Genomic DNA, 22,189 nt, shown 5'->3' on the forward strand with positions numbered 1-22,189 from the left:
ACACTCACAGTGAATTAGGGTCAAAACCACATAGGACCGGGGATTAGTTCCTGGACGTTGGGGGCACCGATGCAGCAGACGGCCAGAGGAAACGTCACAGCCACGACAAGGCACCAGACTCCTTTTTCGCTGGTTCCGGCTCACCCACCAATCCTATTACGGTGGGGCCACTCACACTGGTCACAACTCACAAGAGGTATATGGATATTCCACACTTGCAAAATAACTGTTGACTCTATGAATATTTCAGTGTACTCACACTTTCATTAACACTGGATCTTTCCACTTCTCTTCCAGATAACCGACGTCCGACACAACTGGCAGCACGATCTCCTTCCTGAAATCCTAGCAGATCTTCAATGAGTGTTAACTTCACATCACACAATGCATCTGAACACAATGCTCCAATAAAGATATTCGTATACTCAGCCCTGTGTGTTTATCTCTCTTTGCCCAAGCTCCACAGTACACCACACACTCTCTCTCTCTCTCTCTCCAACTCTCTCCTCCGCTCCGTTGCACCCACAATAACTACTGGGAATCACCAACCACTTCCTGTGTTTCTGATGCCCTATTTATGTGTCTCCTCTTCACCGAATTGCCCAATCAGTGATCGCCACGCTCAACAAGACACCCGTTCCCAATAACACGCCGATTTGGGTTTGCCGGCGTTCCCGGTAGTGGCGGTGTTTGCGATATATGGTCCGGGCGGAACTAATCTTCCTCATTTTTGGCTCCGCCCCGTCACAGTCACTCCGCCACAGATTTATCCGGTACAGCTAATTTTTCTGAGCTGCAGGCCACTGTATACGTTCACTTAAAACATAACCGTGTTTACGAGAATACTTGCAGAGACAATTATTTTGAGATAATTTTGTGTGCATGTGTTCATTCAGAAGTTACGATACGTGAAAGATGAATTAATTCTGTGTACACACATTGTCTGCAATGCTGCTCTCAACGTGTGCTTTGAACAAGTGAGCGCAAGCTCCGAACGCGTGCTAATTGTTAAGACGTTTGAATTGGCAAGATTTAGAAACAAGTGCAAATGATCAACTACGATCCGTTTCACCCATTCAAGCAAGTGAACAATGCGAAAAAGTTAGGAATTTTACATCACTGTTCACGATAGCCCGTCGGGCAGAGCAAGGATATATGCTGCCCGACTGTAAAAACAAAAGTCCCCAGGATGCCGGGCTAGCAATTTTGCATGCCCTGCTCCTCATATCTATCAAAACAAAATAACAAAATTATTTAACAAAATAAATGATTATTTTAAAAGATTGGCTCAAAAGAATCATCTGTTCACGAATCGGATCATGAATTTGTATTACCGAGTCAAAGATGATCTATTATTGAACAGTCTTTATTCTCGAATGAATAAAGACTTCAAGTTCATCTGTAAATCACATAAAGCTATCGTTTGAGTTTATAAACTTCTATTTCATGCATGGTTCATGTGGATCTGTTAACTGAATGCAAAGTGTGAGTTCTAGGAGAATTTTGAGAATGTTTCTAAATGAACAGCTGTTCAGCATTTTTTTTTTTTCAACGGAGGATCAATTGCCCTATTGTTTAAAATCCCCAAACTGTTTACTTGTTTTGGTATGTGGGACATTTTAAAGGGTCATGAAACCCCCCTCTTTCAGCTCAAATCTAGCTCACAATCCTTTTGAAAAATGCAACTTAAATGGGCGTGGTGGCTGTGACAAGAGGGGAGGGGAGTGGGTGTGGTACAGCAGGGGAGAGGAGAGGAGAGGGGAGGGGGGAAAATCTCATCGCCAGTAGCCCATGCATATCGACTGTCACTAAAAATCAGTGGCAAAACTTGAGGAAATACTAATTTTTTTAAAAAAACTGGAAAAGTTCAAATCTAATGAAATACACTGACACTTTATTTTTGTCTTTTCAAGAGTTACTGAATGCCCTGCTACATATATCCTACAGTAATCGTAATTCTATTTAAAACATATTAATTTACATGAGTAATTACAGTCATTATAAAATATAAAGTTGTTTATATACACACTATAAATGCATTTATTAAAAAATAATAATAATAAAATAACGCTTAAAAAAAACATTGCTTACATAGCATCTACGCGCCCGGTGAACCCCAAATAAAGATGGACAGTGACATAGAAATTTGCAGTGGCAGCAGTACGCAGGGCTCTGTGGAGGTGGAGGACTTCTCTCCTCCTGATTCCCCAGGGCTAAATGGAGACATAGTAGATGGCGGTTCAGGTCCTCTGCCCTATCTATTTGAGCCAGTAGCCCCTGCCGTGACTGTGGACGAAAACATGGATGAACCGGAGGCTGCGGGGATGGGAGAAGTGTCAGAATGGTAGCTAGCTGCTAGCTAACTAATCAGAGAAGACTAAAAACTCTTCTGCAGGCACTAGACCTGAAAATAGCGTTTTCATTCATAAACGTATAATATGCAACAGGTGTACTTGTGGTCACTGTACCAGGCTGTCTCCAAGAGAAAACTTGTGCTGTAGAGAGGTGGCACAGGTAAACGCAACTTGACACTCAATTCACTGTATTGCAATTCAGTATGTAATCAGTCAAAATACGTGTTTTATCATATGTAGGTTTTGGGCATGTTTCCATTACATACACACACACACACACACGCACACACACACACACACACACACACACACACACACACACACACACACACACACACACACACACACACATATATATATATATATATATATATATATATATAATACACCTTTTATTATTACTTTTAATTCCTAACATGTAGGTGATACACAGATGTGAGCAGGTTGGTGGGGCAGCATGCATAACTGCTCATCCAGGTTTTGAACCTGTCGCCCTAAACACATTTGTTTTGCAAGCTGTTTATGTTACATATCGCCAGCTCTATGGTGACATGGAGAACACAGTCCTCAATAGGTTAGTAACATTCTTACTTGGTGTTAACTAAACTTATAATTTCCGATTAACATACATTTACAGTACAGGTAGCATTTTAGTATTTTATGTAATGATCCATAACAAGTTAAACTATAGTTTCAATCTCAGTTTCTACAGACACCTGGCCTATAGGATTTTTGTCCGGTGGTGCTAGGGGTACCTTGGCCGACACATTAGGGTGGTGATTCCCTCGTGTGCTGTTACCAGCATCAAAGAGCAGTTCCCTGACAACACTGGAACCTATTCAGGTTTTCAACCCCCTCCCCTTGACTAAAATAAAGAACTTATCATTTCAATTTTTCCATGTAATTTGTTTATTTACTTTAGATCACAGACAGACAGAAGGTGGTCTAAATCGTGACGTTTGTTGTGCAACAGCTTCACTCTTTTCAGGTCTTTGAAACTGTGTGCAGAGGTGGTCAGGAACTTGCAGTCCTTTTAGAGGTTCCTGAAACAGTTGTGGCTGCTCCAACACACTTTCAAAAAGCAGATCCTGCAATCTGTCAACATATTCTGCAGAACATTAAAAAAAGAATTAGTACATTACAGATAGTTCAAAGATTTTCATTTTGTCTTCTCAATGATTAAAATCCAGACAGTTTTCTTCTAGAAAGACAAAAACTTTCAGGTGGAGAAAAAAAACTTTTTCTTTACCTTGACATGTTTCGACTGCAACCTGCAGCCTTCCTCAGAAGCGTCATCTGACAGCTGTGACGTGTCGTTTATCAGCTGTTATTTTCTGGGTGTGGCCAACCCAGCGGACATGACAGTTCCGCCGGGCTGGCCACGCCCTGCCCCCCCGTCGCTCGTTGGTCTCTGGAGGATGGTGTTCTATGTGTGTGAGAGCATGTAGGCTCCCTCATCCCGGTTCCTGATTTCAATTGCCTCCTTTATCCATCTTCTGTATCTGTTTGGTTCTGATCTGATAATGTGTCCGTTGTCCTAGTCCATAATGTGGTTGTTTCGTTTGCAATGATCTGATATAGCTGATTTTAGTTGTTCCTGTTGCGCTTTTTCCTTTTGAGTTCTAGTTAGTCGTCCTGTTGTTTCTTTTTCACATTCTTTCTGATATTCTTTCTTTCTTGTGTTGAATGACCTGCCTGTTTCTCCTACGTATGTTTTATTGCATGATTTGCATGGTATCTCGTATATGACATTACATTTTTTGTCTTGCTCTATTTTGTCCTTGGGGTGTACCAGTAACTGCCTTAACTTTGTGTATGGTTTTACTACTGTGTTTATGTTGTATTTTCTCATTGCCCGCTGTAATGGTTCTGTTATGCCTCTGATATATGGTAGGGTTACTATGTCCTTGTTTCCGGTTTGTGGTTTCGATTTGGGTTTTGTTTTTGATTTGGTTTGCTTGTTTGCGAATTGTTCTTTTCCTTTGTTTATGGCCCATATCGGATATTTGCAGCATGCAAGTGCATGTCTGATATGTTTTTCCTCTTTCTTTCTGTCTTTTTCCTCCGTGATGAAACTAGTCCGTTCATAAAGTGTTCTCACTACTGATAATTTATGCGCCGTGGGATGTTCAGATGTCCAAAGTAGATATTGGTCAGTGTGTGTTGGTTTCCTGTAGACTCTTATTTTGATGCTGTCATCATCTCTGTGGTGGATCTTTAAATCTAAAAAAGCTATGGTTCTGTTGCAGAATTTTATGTTTCCGGTGGGGTCAATACTGTTCAGGTGGTCAGTGAGTTCCTGTGTATGTCCGTTTTTTATTTTTTCCAGTATGTCGCCTACATAACGTGTCCAGAGGGTTGGTCTGCAGTGCGATGGTGCTGTGGCTATGGCAGTAGTTTCCAAGTCCTCCATGAAAAAACTACTCATTATGGCTGATAGTGGGTCCCCCATGGCGAATCCCTCTTTTTGTCTGAATATTGTCCCTCTATATTGGAAATATGTGGATTTTGTGACGAAGCTCAGTAGTTCAGTTATATCATCGACTGTGAGGTTTGTGCGTCTTTTAAGTGTCCTGTCTTTCTGGAGTCGTTCTTGTACGATGTGAAGTGTTACATCCACGGCGGTCTTTGTGAAAAGTTATATGACATCGTGTGAAATTAAAATTTCATCTGATTCTATTTTCATGTTGTTGAGTTCTTTCACTAGTTGTTTTGAGTTTTGACAGTGATGCTCTGTTAGGCCGAGGAGGGGTTTTATAATTTCCACTAATGCTTTTGATAAGTTGTAAGTGACCGAGCCGATACTGTCTACTATTGGGCGTAATGGGATGCCATTTTTGTGTATTTTTGGTGTTCCATATATTCGTGGCATAATGTTTGCTGTGTGAATTAGATTGTCATATGCTTCCTTTGTTATTTTTCTGTTTTCTTGTAATGGTTTGAGAAGTGCTTTTAATGCTTTTTTTTTCTTTTCTTCAGTAGGGTCCTTTTTTAGTATTTCATATGTATTGTTGTCTTTTAGCAGTGCTTACATCTGTTTTTCATATTTGTCCGTGTCCATGACAACTGTTGTACGTCCTTTGTTCGCTGGTATGATGGTGATAGTTTTATCCTTTTTGAGTGTGGTTATTGCTTTTCTTTCCTCTTTTGTGATGTTGCTTGTTGGTAATTTTGCGGTTTTTAAAATGGTGTTGCGTAGCTCAGATTTTTGTCCCTGGTCTTGGATTTTTTGACATGCCAATTCTGTTGCTAGTATGTACTCCTCGTGTGGTATATTTTTTCGCGTAATGGCAAAGTTTAAACCTCGTGTTAAAATTCTTTTTTCGGTTTCCGTGAGTGTGCGTTGTGACAAATTCCGTACCCACGTTTCATTTGTTTCCATGCATGTTTTATTGTTTGCATTCTTTCTCTTTCTCTTTCTCTTTCAGCTTTTGAAGTTTATTTAACTGTTGGATTTTAGTTTTTTTGAACTCTTGTTCGTATGTGGTATCCAGGTGTTCGTCTATTTTAGTTTGCGTGTCATGATCTATATGGAAAAAACCTTTGAATTTGTCCTTCTCTACTTTTGTTTGTTCTGTGATTCTTTCGATCTTACAGTCGTTCTTATCCTCTGTTTCACGAGGTCTTTTCGGGCTCTTTTGATTATTTTTTCCGCATTTTTAGTGTGAATAGGGTCCTTAAATTGAGGCTTGCTGGTGTAATATCCTCATCTCGACATCGGAGGTTGAATCTTAGGTGGTTCTTATGGCGTGCCATTGTTTTTTCCAGCCTCTCTAAGCGGCGGAGGGCTTTGACACAGTCTTTTCCATAACTTCCTCGTAATAGTTCAAAGATTTTCATTTTGTCTTCTCAATGATTAAAATCCAGACAGTTTTCTTCTAGAAAGACAAAAACGTTCAGGTGGAGTAAAAAACAAGTCGCAAACAAGCAAACCAAATCAAAAACAAAACCCAAATCGAAACCAGAAACCGGAAACAAGGACATAGTAACCCTACCATATATCAGAGGCATAACAGAACCATTACAGCGGGCAATGAGAAAATACAACATAAACACAGTAGTAAAACCATACACAAAGTTAAGGCAGTTACTGGTACACCCCAAGGACAAAAAATGTAATGTCATATACGAGATACCATAGAAAAATCATGCAATAAAACATACGTAGGAGAAACAGGCAGGCCATTCAACACAAGAAAGAAAGAACATCAGAAAGAATGTGAACAAGAAACAACAAGACGACTAACTAGAACTCAAAAGGAAAAAGCGCAACAGGAACAACTAAAATCAGCTATATCAGATCATTGCAAACGAAACAACCACATTATGGACTGGGACAATGGACACATTATCAGATCAGAACCAAACAGATACAGAAGATGGATAAAGGAGGCAATTGAAATCAGGAAGCGGGCCAAGGATACCATCAACCGGGATGAGGGAGCCTACATGCTCTCACACACATGGAACACCATCCTCCAGAGACCATCGAGCGACAACACATACATAACATATAATTATGAATCCTTGTTTTTATACTCTCAGTTAGATATGGCTATTATTAGAACTACTAAATTATTAACCTTTTGCCATGTGCCATGCATCATATCTATGCAAAATGCTTGGTCCACTCTCTCTGAGGAACTTCATCACACCAGGATGTCTATCAGTGACAATCTTTCGCACAGTTACTCCTCTCTGCTCTAGCTCTCTCAGGCTTTTTTCTAAACCTTCCTTCTCCATACGCTGACTGTTGCCGACTTCATTGCTCTGGAAAATCATATCAACCTTCTTCAAAAAACAAAAATTTATGATCTGTTTTCCACTCATTCAATGCTAATAATCAAATCACTACAAACTTACCTGAATGAGCTGAATTTCCATGATCTTGTTTGCTCTGAGGTCCATCAGCGAGTATGTTCCATACTTTGCACTGTGTCCTAAACAATGTCATATTAGCATGTACATTTTTAGTGCTTGAAATAAACTCTGTAGTAGTAATTTATAACAGCACATTTCTATAGCTAACTGAAATGGCATATTATCAACATAACTGCACATACCAGGTAAGTCAGCACGCATGTCCCCACCCAGAACTACATTCCTTCCTTTGAGTGCTTCTGCAATCACAGTATTTTGATGCTGTTTCCACTGCCAATTGATTGTTGGGAATAGGAATGTCCTTTGGTGTTTCAGGTATGTAGTGTGGCAAATCCCCTGAATGTTGAATGCCTGCATAAACTGACCCAAAAGAAAAACAGTTAAATATACAAGTTAAAACTGTTAAAAATGATTATTATACAAATCCCACATATTTTGGAGAGAAAAAGAAAATCTTACCTTGGCGACTTGCAAGAAGGATGAGCCACTAGAGAGCACAGCAGCAGCAAGCTGCAGATTTCCAGCTGGTATGTTCTTGACATACGGTTGGCTGGCCCACTGTTTGTGATGTTCACAATGAACACAGGTCTGGTCCACATGTAGAACTGTACCCACTGTTCTGCTCTTTATTGCACAGTGTCTTGAGCAGGCAGGGTAATTCTTGAACAGGTCCATGCGGTTTTCCTCATAAACAATGCATTTCCTCATTATATGGGGTGGTGTTGCAATTACAGTGCTACAACAAACAGCAATATTAATAATCATTATTAATAATAATTAAATATGAATGTATGATGAATAGAAGTACATTAAAAAAACATGACCAGTCTATGAGTACCTCTCATTATAGATGTTGCTGTAAGTCATTCCTGGTTAGAAACTACAATCAGAATCCTCAGCCTCTCTTCTGGGCCTTTTCAAGGGGGTAGAGGTTGCAAGAGGACCTTTCTCTAGTGGTATGAATGGTGTGGAAGTGTTGCAACCAACATGCCTTTTCTGTTGCTTCACCTGAGTGCCTATGACATTAGATATTTCTAAATGAAATAAATACATTGTGCCTAATACACTTAAATAAAAAAAAACTATGAAACTATTAATGTTTTTTGATGTTTGATACTGTAAAGTGTGCAACATAATCTCGCACCTTCGTTCAGGTTTCCAGCGATGTTGCGTTGACATATGCTTCATATCGGGATGGGTTTGACATGCAGCATCTTTTTTGGCAGGCTGTTCGGTCTGACACGCCATCTCGCAACACAGTTTAGGCTGACAATACAAACATATTAATTTCCAAAGACATATTTCCCAAACATATTTAAATATATTACAAAATTAATTACACAAATTAAGCATACAATTGAGGTACTATCGAAATATAAAATCTTTTAATAATGAGCGCTTATTTAACAAAAGGAAAGTAAAACGATCAGGTTAAAATTTTAGACACACACATACCTCTGAAAGGATAGAAAAGTCCTCGGGACTTGGCACCGCATCAATCACAAGACGCAACTTGCATTGTTAGTCAACGAGGCCAAAGTCCACCATTCTCCAATTCTCGAAGCTCTCTCTCGAAAAATGTTTGCTGCACACATATAATCTGGATGTGTCCGTGGTTGATGGCCAACCAACCGCCCTCAGCCAGAGTTTAGCCCTGGCAGCATCGCGGGGAAACATATGCAACCCATTTGAACTTTTGCACCACGAAAACAAACACTTGCGTCCCATGATCGCCTCACTCATCTACTGCGCGATATCACAGCTTGCTTGACATGTCTGTTGTTGGAAAGATCCACGTGGTGTCATGAATAATTAAGAGAGTGTCTTCTCATTGTCATTCTCATAAACAAAAAACCAAGCTGCACCTTTTTAAAATTTCATCTTTCATTCTGAAATACAATATCAAAAAAGTAAACGTCCGTCTAATATTCAAAAATTTTGTTTATTTCTACTTATTTCTATTTCTACTTCATTCTTCTTTTCCTTGTTTCTTCATCTTGAAAATGTTAATGTAACATTAGAGTTTGAAAATCCCCTACTGATTTACATTGTTCATCTTTCAAAAACTGTTATCAGTTATGCCGGTACTTGCTTTCTGAATTATGTTTGTTCTGATTCCCTGTCAAGGGAACTTCGAACTGCGTCCTCTGAAGGGACACTATGGGGAACACCTCGTCATGACCCGTGTCTGAAGCATACTTTGAAAAACGCCAATGTGTTGGCCGCCAATGTGTCGACCAGCCTCTGACGTCGCTACCGGCGTGACTATAAATACGCGCCCGTAGGACCCGTCACTTATCTTCTTTGTCTTCATTGACTGTTTTGTTTGAAGCGTGCATCTGAGAAACGACCAGAACGGTAAGAGCGATCTATTATCGTTATCATGGCATCCACTAGCAAGGCGTTTAAATAGTGTGTGCATCCATGTCAGCGTTATTTGACACCTGATGACACACACAGTCTTTGCGTCTCTTGTTTGGGCGAAGAGTACGCACGCGATGTCCTTAAAGGGGGCAATCTGCGCACACTGCGAGCGTTTTTCTGTGAAAAAGCTCCGCTCTCGTTTGTCATCTGGATCTCGCGGCTCAGGACCCACCGTTGCCGAGGCACGGAGGAGAATGAGCTCATGGGGATCACAGGTGGATCTCGCTGAGGAGTGTAGAGAGGGACTTTTCCTCTCACACTCTCCGGCGGCAAATGAGAGCGAACTTCGGGAGGAAGATGCATTGTCATTAACCCTTTCTGACACTGAAGTTAGTGCTCTGCTGGGTTCTACTCCCTCTTTGCCATCTAAGCCCTTCCAGGATACATCCCGCTTAAATGGTAAATCATACGCAGCAGCAGAGCCCGAACAACAAAGGGGTCCTGGCCCATCTCGATCTGAGGACATAACAGTCTCCTATCCTGGACCTGTTATGTTTTTGGTTGGTCCTATTCCATCTACGAGCTGCTCTATCAGAGTGCCACGAGAGCCCCTCCTTTGTGACAGGCAAGACTTGGTAATAAACCGTGCTTAGTTCTTAGCCGTATCCCTTTAAAGGAATCTTTCGTGATTCCAAGCCTTCAGCTCTACCCCGGGCCGAGGCCCTTCAGGTAAGTTGGGTATGTAGCTTAGGCCTTTGGCCATAAAGGATAATGTCATGGACAGCCGTCGAACCGTCCCAGGGGCAACTCCCGGTGAAATGGTAGAGTTGGTACTTAGTGTTTCCCATGATTCTGGCCTGCACTCCCCTCAGCATGGTGGCGTGGGTATACTGTTCCCCATAGTGTCCCTTCAGAGGACGCAGTTCGAAGTTCCCTTGACAGGGAACGTCTCAGGTTACGAATGTAACCATGGTTCCCTGAGAGGGAACGAGACACTGCGTCCTCTAGCTCCCTGCCATGCTTCGGACGCAAGCTTCACGAAGAAGATAAGTGACGGGTCCTATGGGCGCGTATTTATAGTCGCGCCGGTAGCGACGTCAGAGGCTGTCGCCGGCCAACACATTGGCATTTTTCAAAGTATGCTTCAGACACGGGTCACGACGAGGTGTTCCCCATAGTGTCCCTTCAGAGGACGCAGTGTCTCGTTCACTCTCAGGAAACCATGGTTACATTCGTAACCTGAGAAGTTTTGCATTTAAGTATATATATATATATATATATATATATATATATATATATATATATATACACACACACTAAATCATACTCTCAGGGGCACAGAAATAAGATTCCAATATATGGTGAAATAATGCTAAACATTTTAAAATGTAATTTACATTTTAAATAATTTTTGTTAAAACATATCTGCCGACATATGGACTGCCAACCAATCAGCAAACAGCAGCTGACTGTGACCCCAGCGGTCTATGATATAAACAGATTATTTTTGATTGCACATTTGCTAGCTAGCAATATGTCGCAGAGCTCCTTTCTTAATTTTTTTAGCAAAAAACCTTGGCTTGATTAAGAGCCGGACACAAGGCCTTAACGTTACACCTGATGAGGATGTTTCTCCCTCTCCAGGCCCAACATCAACAGTGTTGCCAGATTGGAAATGTCCAAGTATCGTACCAGAAGTTCAAAATTATCATATTTGGATGAAAATTATTACATTTAACAATTAACTACATTTTGACACGACCTGCAAATTACCACTAGGAATATGGTTGGATGGAAGCAGTGCGACAAAAATACTATCCCATAATTTTGCACAGTAATCTGACAATAAATGTGATTTTCATATGCACACCAAGAGTCTCTTTTCTGGCTACGCTACTGGTTTTGATGCCTTCAGTGTGAATCTACAATTTTCATAGTCATGAAAATAAAGAAAACTCTTTGAATTAGAAGGTGTGTTAAAGTTAACAAACTTTTGGTCTGTACTGTATATATATATATCAAACTTTGCAATATATATATATATATATATATATATATATATATATATATATATATATATATATATATCTATATATAGCCAAGTTTGATACTTCAGTATTTATAGATAATTTTTCCACGTTTTTTCATGGTATACTGAAAAACAATGATAAACATATACATTTTATAAAGGCTTTAATTGGCAAAAAATATAATGAGGCAATATTGATCCTTGTGCTTCAAAACCTTCAGTATTTAAACTGATTTAATAAAAGTCGTGGGGCAACGTTGATAGGTTTTTCTTTTGGATGTGTGATCTGCACGATTTCTGATGTGTGTTTATGTGCACTTTAATATATTTTAATGTCACACCTTCTTATATAAAATAAAACAGAGTAAAGAACAAGTGTCTTATCATTCATTGAACTAAACATTGAGATAATAAACACTGAGTTTAAATCAGGTTTAGCGCTTAGGTTGTGGGTTTGAGTCTCGGACCGAACTCCCAACTACTCCCCGGGCACTGCAGCATAAATGGCTGCCCACTGCTCTGGGTGTGTGATCATGGTGTGTGTGTTCACTGCTGTGTGTGCACTTTGGATGGGTTAAATGCAGAGCATGCATTCTGAGTATGGGTCACCCATACATGGCTGTATGTCACGTCACTTTCATTTTTCACTTTCACTTTATTTAAAATGCATCCGATCATTCTGCACAAAAATCTAGAAACAATGTGAATGAACACCACATTAGCTTTAGCAGCAAACTTTGCAAAACAGAACATTTATGTCACTTTTGGCCATCACTGTATGTGGGCAATGGCAAAATGTGTCATTGACTGATTTGTATAATTACACTAACTTTGTTAGGTGTAGTGGAAATTACACCACAAACCAGCGATGAAACCTCCATTTAATGTTGTGTAATACCTATTTAAACACTACAATTGGTTGTAATTTATGTAATGATTTAAAATGGATTTTCATATTTAATATAACAATTCAGGATCTACAAAACAACATATACATAAAATGCAATAAAAAAAAAAAAAAAATGCAGGCATAGTAAAAGGTATAGTCTTGAATTTGGGTAAAAAGTGACCTTCATATTAGAAAAATAAAGATCTGTTAATTTTAATAATAATGAACTCATGGGATAGAAAATGATCTTGAACAAATGCAAATCCTCCTACCCATTTAAAAATGTAACTTTAAAAACAAGCACTGGTATTTCCTGCTCTACCAAGTTAGGGTTAGGTTAAAATTAATTTTAGCACTGTGCATTTGTAAAGTCATACACACTCACCATGAAATTCCAGTAAGTCTTAATCTTGTCTGCCAGGCCCAGCAGAAAGAGGGCAGCAAGGTATACAGACGAACAGATGAACATGGTTACTGACACAAACATCACCCAACCCTAAAACAATCGCACTGACACATTCGTCGATGCTACTAATATCCACACCATCCCTCCAAACAACTGATAAAAAATAAATTTAAAAAAATCGATGTGTATACTGCCATATTCCAAGAAAGGCTATATCTTTATGAATTATAGAGGTTTAACCCAGTAAGCCTTGAAAAAGTTATAAACAAGATCACTTACAATTTCCAAACAAATCAGGCCCCCTGAATATTGTCACATCCACACAAGGAGAGGAGAAGACGGGTAAGTATTTTCGTGAAGCTTTATTAACATAGGACTTCAACAGAGCTGGTAAGTGTGGTCACAGACGGTGAATCTTCAAGCACTGATCAATAGGTGAGTTCAAGCACAAAGCTAGGCCAGACAACAAAGAGTCACTTCCCTTAATCGCTGTGTCTGAATCTCCACAGAGTCACAATATGGTCCACAAGGAGCAGGCAGAAGATCCACAAAGAGTGTCCATGCAATCTTGATTCCAGCCGGTGAGTGAATGAGTGAGGTGAGTATTTAAAGGTGTGGTAATTGCTGGTGCAGGTGCAGGTAATCAGTATTCAGGTGACGGTTCACGTGAGCGGTGCAGGGGAGATTGAGTGGATGGTGACTGGCAATGGTGACTGGGGCTGAGGGAACGAGCTGAGGGTGTGACACTACCCCCCCCCCCCACGGGTGACTCCAGGCATCCTAGAGCGGCGACGGGGACGACCACGACCTCTGGGAGCCGGGCGGTCTGGGTGTTGTCGGTGGAAATCTTCGAGGAGAGCCGGATCCAGGATGTCATTGCGTGGTACCCACGACCTCTCTTCGGGACCGAACCCCTCCCAATCTATGAGGTATTCCAGGTGGCCGTCCCGCCGCCGGGAGTCGAGGATCTCTTGGACCTGGTAGATGTTGTCTCCGAGGATCTCGGGTTGGTCTGGAGGGGGAGGCGGTTCTGGTTCTGTGGAGGAAGGAGAAACTGGATCAGTGTGACGTTTTAACAGTGAGACGTGGAACGTGGGTGAGATCCGGTAGCGTGGTGGTAGGTCCAGGCGGTAGGTGACGGGATTTATCTGAGAATGGATGGTGAACGGCCCTATGTAGCGGGGACTCAGCTTTTTGCAGGGCAGTCGGAGGCGGATATCCCGAGTGGAGAGCCAAACCTTGTCTCCAGGTAGATAGACGGGATTAGGCGATCTGCGTCGGTTAGCGGTCTCTGTATGCCTCCGAACTGCCCGTTGGAGATGGACGTGAGCTGAGTCCCACACCCTCTCGCTCTCCTGGAACCAGTGATCTACCGCGGGTACTTCAGAGACTTCTCCTGACCAGGGAAACAGCGGTGGTTGATAGCCTAAAACACATTGAAAAGGGGTTAAGCCTGTAGTGGTTTGGCGAAGGGAGTTTTGGGCATACTCAGCCCACGGCAGATACTGGCTCCAGGTATCCTGGTGTTGGGAGCAGTAAGTACGGAGGTACCGTGAGATCTCTTGAATCTTCCGCTCGGTCTGGCCGTTGGTCTGAGGATGATATCCAGAAGATAAACTGACGGATGTTCCGAGGAGTTGGAAGAACGCTCGCCAGACCCTGGAGACAAACTGAGGTCCTCTGTCCGAGACAATGTCCTCTGGAGTGCCATAATTCCGGAACACGTTGGTGAAGAGGGCTTCGGCGGTCTCGAACGCTGTGGGAAGACCCTTTAATGGGATTAGTTTGCAGAATTTAGAGAAACGATCAACAACAACTAGAATGGTAGTGTACCCCCTTGAGGGGGGAAGGTCAGTGGCGAAATCCACCCCTAGATGGGTCCAGGGTCGGCGAGGAATGGGCAGTGGTTGTAATTTACCCACGGGAAGTTGACGAGGTGTGGTGGTAACGGCGCAGACCGAGCATCCGAGGATGTACCGGGTAACGTCACGAACCATGTTAGGCCACCAGTACTTCTGCTGGATGAGCGAGAGGGTTCGCCTGCTGCCAGGGTGTCCTGAGCCAGGTGACGTGTGCGTACTTTCCAGTAGGGGGAGTCGCTGGTTGGTGGGCACGTACATTAGACCCGTGGGTACCTCCGGAGGTGCAGGCTCCTCGAGGGTGGCGGCTCGGATTTCCTCGTCGATCTGCCAGAGGATAGGCGCGAGGAAAACGGAGGGTGGTAGAATTGAATCAGGTTTGTTGGTGTCTGGATCTGGTGAGTACATACGGGACAGGGCATCTGCTTTAGTGTTCTTGTGACCTGGTTGATACGTGATCTGGAAATTAAAGCGAGCAAAGAAGAGTGACCACCGAGCCTGACGAGCATTGAGTCTTTTGGCATTCTGCAGATATTGGAGATTTTTGTGGTCGGTGACAACAGTGAATGGGAACTGAGCTCCCTCTAGCCAGTGCCGCCACTCCTCAAGGGCGAGTTTAATGGCCAACAACTCACGGTCTCCGATTCCATAATTGCATTCGGCGGGAGAGAGTTTCTTAGAGAAGTACGCACACGGATGGAGTGAGCAAGGTTCACCAGACCTTTGGGATAGCACGGCTCCAATGCCGTGATTGGCCGCATCCACCTCTACGACGAACGGTTTGGATGGGTCAGGATGTCGAAGAATGGGCGCTGAGGTGAAGAGGTGTTTTAGATGGCTGAAGGCTTCTCGAGCTTGGGGTGTCCAGCGCAGCCGGCGCTGACCTCCTTTTAGGAGGGATGTTAGAGGAGCAGAGTGCAGGCTGTAGTTCTTGATAAAGCGCCGATAGAAATTGGCAAAGCCAAGGAAACGCTGGAGTTCTTTCACCGTTGTGGGCTCCGCCCAGTTGGTCACAGCATCTACTTTGGCTGACTCCATCTGAACTCCCTCCGCAGAGATCACGTATCCGAGGAAGGAGACGGTAGTGCAGTGAAACTCACACTTCTCAGCTTTTAGGTAGAGGTGGTGGTCTCGGAGTCGTTGTAAGACGTGGCGGACATGGGTTTGGTGTTCTTCTATGTTCCGGGAGTAGATCAGGATATCGTCTATGTAGACAATGACGAATTGGTGGAGATAATCACGGAATATTTCGTTCATGAAACTCTGGAAGATGGATGGACTGTTAGCAAGCCCATAGGGCATAACCTGATATTCGTAGTGCCCGGCAGGGGTGATGAAAGCAGTCTTCCACTCGTCTCCCTCTCGGATACGGATCAGATTGTAGGCACTGCGGAGGTCGAGTTTGGTGAACACCTTGGCTTCACGCAGTTCCTCCAGAGCCGCCGGAACGAGTGGTAATGGGTAGGCGAACTTGACGGTGGCGTCATTTAGCACTCGATAGTCGATGCATGGTCGAAGTCCGCCATCCTTTTTGGGGACGAAGAAGAAACTGGATGCAGCTGGAGATGTGGATGGTCTGATGAACCCCTGATCGAGAGCCTCCTGGATGTATTCCTCCATCGCCACCTGCTCAGGACGGGAGAGTGGATATATTTTCCCATGTGGTAGCTTGGCACCTGGCAGCAGGTCGATACAACAGTCCCAGGGCCGATGTGGTGGTAATCGGGTGGCTTGTTCCTTGCTGAACACATCGGAGTAGGAGGAGTAAAGGGCAGGTCTTCCTATGGAGGTGGAGTGCAATTGAAGGTGCGGTGGCTCGGACTGTGAACTCTGGACTGGTGAACGGTGAATGTGACTCTGGCATCCCGGATCCCATGCCTGGATCTCCCCTGTGCTCCAGTTGATTTGTGGGTTATGTTGGGCCAGCCACGGCCTACCCAGGACGACGTCAACGGTAGCGCGAGGAAGTACGAGGAGGGCCAGTTGTTCCCGGTGTCCGTGGGGCAGAACGAGTTCCAGCTCGTGTGTCCTTCTAGTTATTTTGCCTCCCCCTAACGGTGATCCTTGGATGGTAGTGATACGGTAGGTGGTCTCATTCTGGGTGATGGGTATACGGTGCTTGGTTACAAAGTGAGATGAGATGAAGTTGCTTGCGGCTCCGGAATCCACCAGGACATGGATGGAAAGATTGCGTGAGTTAATTGTTATCTGGGCTTTGATATGAGGTATGTGAGATACAGATGGGGTAATGGAAACTGTACTCACCATTGGGCGAGGCGGACGGACCGGGCAGGCGTGGATCAGGTGAGTGGCCTCGCCACAGTATAAACACAGCCGCTGCTGGATGCGGCGTCTCCGTTCGGAGGCATCTAGGCGGTAGGAGTCGGTGGTCATGGGTTCCTCCTGGTTTCGTTGAGGCGAGGGCGTTCTGGCTGATGGAGAGATGGTATATGAAGCCGGGGAGGCACAAGCCGAGAGGTGCTGAGCAACATTTATAGTTTTTTTGATGAATGTCTCGAGATTGACATTATCGTCGTAAATGACCATTTGCTTTCTGATCTGGGGCTTTAAACCTTTACGGTATGCAGCTAGCAGGGCAGTTTGGTTCCAACCACTGGTGGCGGCTAATGTCCGGAAACGGAGAGTGTAGTCGTGAATTTCCGTGGCTCCCTGGCGGAGATTTAAGAGTTCATCATGGGTTGAAAGAGGAGTTAGAGCCACCCCGAACACTTCCTGGAGGTGGGTGGCGAAGGCATCGAATGAGGATAGAACCGGACTCTGGGAGTTCCAAAGAGCCTCTGCCCATTGGAGCGCTCGTCCGGTGAGGAGAGAGATCACAAAGGCGACTTTGGTGGCCTCATTGGGGAATTTACTGGTATTCGCGTTGACGAACAGTGAGCACTGCAGAATAAACCCACTGCAGCCACTCGGTTCACCCGCATAGCACGCGGGACGTGCAAGGGGCGTGCTGTTGGTGGTGGAAGCACTAGTTTCGGTGGGTGGTGAAACTGACTGTATTACTTGGCGGAGGGCAGTCACCATTTCGGTGAACGGGTCCGAAGCCGCTCCCTGAGCAGCAGCGTTAACATCCATGGGAGATATGAAGTTCTGTTTTAGGTGCTGGAATCCTGTCACATCCACACAAGGAGAGGAGAAGACGGGTAAGTATTTTTGTGAAGCTTTATTAACATAGGACTTCAACAGAGCTGGTAAGTGTGGTCACAGACGGTGAATCTTCAAGCACTGATCAATAGGTGAGTTCAAGCACAAAGCTAGGCCAGACAACAAAGAGTCACTTCCCTTAATCGCTGTGTCTGAATCTCCACAGAGTCACAATATGGTCCACAAGGAGCAGGCAGAAGATCCACAAAGAGTGTCCATGCAATCTTGATTCCAGCCGGTGAGTGAATGAGTGAGGTGAGTATTTAAAGGTGTGGTAATTGCTGGTGCAGGTGCAGGTAATCAGTATTCAGGTGACGGTTCACGTGAGCGGTGCAGGGGAGATTGAGTGGATGGTGACTGGCAATGGTGACTGGGGCTGAGGGAACGAGCTGAGGGTGTGACAAATATGTCCTCAATATTACTATTCCAAGGGCTAGAGAAATAGTTGGTGCTGGAAAGGAGGTAGTGGCCGGGTTCGGTGTTTCTGCCATCCTCATTCAACTTGACGAAAACAGTTTGAACAAAGCACTACATAGAAAAATCCTGCTGGAGTCATGTACCAGGAACAGGTCTGACAGGCATGTGGCCACTCCCATCTTGTTAGGTAATTTTTCACTCCCACGGTTGAGCAAAATTACTGTAGGGCATTCAGTTTAATTTACTATGAATCTTTCAAGCATTATTACTTAAAGTATTTATTTTATTTTATTCTGTTTGGCCATGCACAAAAATAAGTTCACAACTTTTGTTAATAATTTACAAATGAATAGGTTCAGCATACCCAAGCATTTTTTTTAAATGACGATTAACGTTAGTCAGCCGAGCCGACAGCGAGTAGCCTAAAACATATTTAATCAATTAAGCCTCTCAAATCAACGCTAATACTTTACTGGCTACAGTAAAATTCATAAATATAAAACACTTCAAGCTTATCACACAGACCGTTAGTTTAATACATTTTTACATATTAAACCACAGTGAGTAAAATGAAAAATGTTGAAATACCGAGGCAGCGAGGAAGTACCGAGGAAGCGCTCTCTTCTTTGCTGCGTGGCCCGCAGCAACAGGTGCAGACACATAAATGCTCGCCGCTACATGAATCATCATTTTATAATTATTAGTTGGCCAACTAGGCTATGATTAATACATTAATTTAGAGGCCTATAATAGCTACTACTACAATAAGTTGATATAAGTGAAGTATAATCGTGGGTCGCGCTGACGGAAATACGTGCGTGAGACTGTCATGTCAGTATGTCAGTGTAATAACGGGTAATATAACGGGTTGAATTATCAGATTATGAAAGTTATAAGGTTATGAAATGTCTTTCTATGTGAGTTTTTCTATCGTCGACGTCAACTTCTCTTTTTTTTATTTATTTTTTTTTTATTAATGCCTAACAATATAAATAGAAGAATAACCCAAAAAAGGCCCGAGGCCCAGCCCACATGTGAGCTATAACGTGAAAATTGGCCCGAAGCCCGGCCCTAGGGTCATAAATAAATCGGGGCCCGTTGGGCTCAGGCTGACATTTTATAAATAATTTATACATTTTTATCTGTGAACATTTTTTCTTTCTGCAGGGGAAACATCCTCTCTTAATCTCCCTCCTTGCCGTTTAAGCCCCTTCAGAAAATCATCTCGCTTAAATGGCAAGGCATACGCAGTAGCAGGTCAGGCTGTGGCTTTATTACACACAATGCTGGTGCTTCAAGCATATCAGACTGATCTGCTAAGAGACCTGGATAGAGGCATGGGGCCTTTTTCTGATCAGGTAGCTGAGCTTCGCCACACCACCGATCTCTCTCCGTGCTACCAAGCAGGCCGCCTCCACCATGAGCAGACTATGGCGGCCATGGTGGCAGCAGAGAGACATCTGTGGATGAACATGGCAGACATTGGGAGGAAAGAAAAAGCTTTCTTCTCAATGCTCAGGTTTCGACTTCTGAGCTTTTCGGTATTTCCGTTGAGACAGCGATTTGAGAAGTTCAGGGAGACGAAGTCGCACTCTGGTGCTTTCAGATCCTTTATTCCACAAAGGTCCAGGTCTCAGCCCAAACAACATAGTGGTCCTGGCCTGTCTCGATCTGAGGATCAAAGACGGGCACAGAAGGCTAGTGTCACAACTCGCGCTCCTCCACCACCTGCGGGCAGGGGTTAGAGGAATCGTGGGTCACGAGGAGGTAAGCAGAACCTAAGGGGTATGATCTAGACGAGGCAAAGTTCTCGTCCGAATCAGAGTGATACCGAGGTATCTACTCGTTCCCCTTGGGGATTTTTAACCCTCTGGAGTCTAAGAGGTTATCAGTAAAAACGCGTATATGCGTTAATCGACTTCAGAGGGTTAACTTCTGCTTTTATCCTCCCCTTCCTAATTCCCCTGTAACCATCAGCTCTACACCTGATTGTGGTTAGGTGGAAACCTCTCGCATAACAGTCTCCTATGCTGGACCTATAATGTTTTTATGGTTCTATGTTCATAGCAACCACCTGACTGATGGTCCAGACTAAAAGGAGGCACCCCTTGAGCGGGGCTCCAGCACAGGAGGATGGGTGAGTAAATGTAACCCTCTTTCTATATACTATACTTGGCACCAGCCATCCGGCTTCATGTTCCGGTATTAGGCGGCTGAGATCACAGGTTTCTGAGGGAGCCTCCTTGATCATCAGGCCTGGCACAGCACTGCAGGGAATTTCATGGATATCCGGCCAGGTCACCCCGAGGAGTCCCCTGGCCGCTTAGGGGTGCTGTCGCATCAAGCAGGAAGTGGAGGTGGCAGTTACAGAAGTCTTCTTGTATATGCTGCCTCAGGTGATGCTCCCCTCGCCCGAGGTTTGTAAAATTGAGCTTGACTCTCCCGTGAGATTCAGCACCTCTGCGATGCTTAGGAACCTTTAAGTAGACACGATAAGCTTTGTGTACTTTCTCAAAACCACATGGTAGTCAGTGTGCACATGAACACTTTGCGCACTTTCTAAAAATCCACAAGTAGTACGTTTGCACACAAACTTTCTAAAATCCGGTACGATAAGGGTTACTTGTCCGCTTCGTACCCTTTCTTGAGATGATTAGACCTTGGTTCCTTGGGCTCCATTCAGCCAGTGTGTATTTGTTTATACACCTCAAGCATGGCTTTCCTCAACATGAGGGGCTATTTGGGTGATTCTCGTGGTAACTTAGCAGCGCACCCCTTTTTCCAAAAAAGGGTCGCCTATAAGCACGCTACTCTGAGCTCGGAGTTCTCCTCTAATATGAGACTGAGTTCTCTGATTTTTCAGGTACAGGTTCAGATACAGGTGCATCTCAATAAATTAGAATGTCCTGGAAAAGTTCATTTATTTCAGTAATTCAACTCAAATTGTGAAACTTGTAAAATAAATTCAGTGCACACAGACTGAAGTAGTTTAAGTCTTTGGTTCTTTTAATTGTGATGATTTTGGCTCACATTTAACAAAAAACCCACCAATTGACTAGCTCAACAAATTTGAACATGGTGACATGCCAATTAGCTAATCAACTCAAAACACCTGCAAATGTTTCCTGAGCCTTCAAAATGGTCTCTCAGTTTGGTTCACTAGGGTACACAATCATGAGGAAGACTGCTGATCAGTTATCCAGAAGACGATCACTGACACCCCTCACAAGGAGGGTAAGCCACTAACATTAATTGCCAAAGAAGCTGGCTGTTTATAGAGTGCTGTATCCAAACATGTTAACAGAAAGTTGCAAGGAAATACTGTGGAAGAAAAAGATGCACAGCCAACCAAGAGAACTGCAGCCTTACACTCTAAAAGTGTGTTTTTTTTTTAACCCAAATGCTGGGTTGAGATCGCATGATAGGACGTTTGGGATGTTTTAAACCCATCTTGGGTTGAAAATTGGTCTTGATCATAACCCAGCGGCACTTGTATTTAAACTTTAGTTTCCTAAAGAAAACAGCATTATGTAATAAAGACTAGTATAATTATTTTGAGACTGTTAAAGTGGTAATTGTTAAAAGTAATGTTTTGCATGTAAAATAAAATAGTCTTCATTGTGCCCATGCCAGGAGTTAACTACACAGAAGCCTGATTTTGTGAGGAGGCAATTTTTCTCAGCTTCTTCAGATGAGAAGGAAAGATGGTTTTAAGGCAAGTAAACTTAATTCCATCATGTTAAAGTTTTTTTTTATTTTTTTTATTTAAGACTAAAAGAATGATGTTTTTGTAGATGTTGAAAGCCAGATACATAAGATAACGTCATT

The 22,189-nt window shown here is 43.3% G+C and overlaps 1 protein-coding gene and 1 pseudogene across 4 annotated transcripts; both read right to left on the reverse strand.

Annotated features, from left to right (window-relative positions):
• LOC113092969 (protein MAL2-like) overlaps positions 1 to 19,592 on the reverse strand; it is a 43,732-nt pseudogene extending 24,140 nt beyond the window's left edge.
• LOC113092970 (uncharacterized) lies at positions 2,837 to 9,404 on the reverse strand. 4 transcript variants are annotated; one of them, XR_003287675.1, is made up of 8 exons: positions 8,691 to 9,404; positions 8,380 to 8,501; positions 8,074 to 8,251; positions 7,695 to 7,971; positions 7,418 to 7,595; positions 7,218 to 7,294; positions 3,604 to 6,232; positions 2,837 to 3,462 (listed from the first exon to the last, which is right to left on the reverse strand). XR_003287675.1 is itself a non-coding variant. In XM_026258774.1 (6 exons), the coding sequence occupies exons 2-6, from the start codon at positions 8,100 to 8,102 to the stop codon at positions 6,191 to 6,193; spliced, it is 603 nt and encodes a 200-aa protein (XP_026114559.1). In that variant the 5' UTR covers positions 8,103 to 8,251; positions 8,380 to 9,404; the 3' UTR covers positions 4,740 to 6,190. The 4 variants fall into 4 exon arrangements, 2 of the variants coding, with proteins under 2 accessions (XP_026114559.1, XP_026114558.1); XR_003287674.1 differs by having other exon boundaries at positions 8,380 to 9,404; XM_026258774.1 differs by lacking the exon at positions 2,837 to 3,462 and having other exon boundaries at positions 4,740 to 6,232; positions 8,380 to 9,404.
• Positions 19,593 to 22,189: the final 2,597 nt, after the last annotated feature.

This window comes from Carassius auratus, unplaced genomic scaffold, assembly GCF_003368295.1.
Source record: "Carassius auratus strain Wakin unplaced genomic scaffold, ASM336829v1 scaf_tig00214794, whole genome shotgun sequence".
Taxonomy (NCBI): domain Eukaryota; kingdom Metazoa; phylum Chordata; class Actinopteri; order Cypriniformes; family Cyprinidae; genus Carassius; species Carassius auratus.

Coding starts and splice junctions, on each gene's coding strand:
- LOC113092970 (XM_026258773.1), bottom strand. CDS start 8,102: ATGACTTACAGCAACATCTATAATGAGAG. Junction 7,295..7,417: donor CATGCGTGCTGACTTACCTG/GTATGTGCAGTT, acceptor GACATTGTTTAG/GACACAGTGCAAAGTATGGA. Junction 7,125..7,217: donor TGGAAATTCAGCTCATTCAG/GTAAGTTTGTAG, acceptor ATGATTTTCCAG/AGCAATGAAGTCGGCAACAG.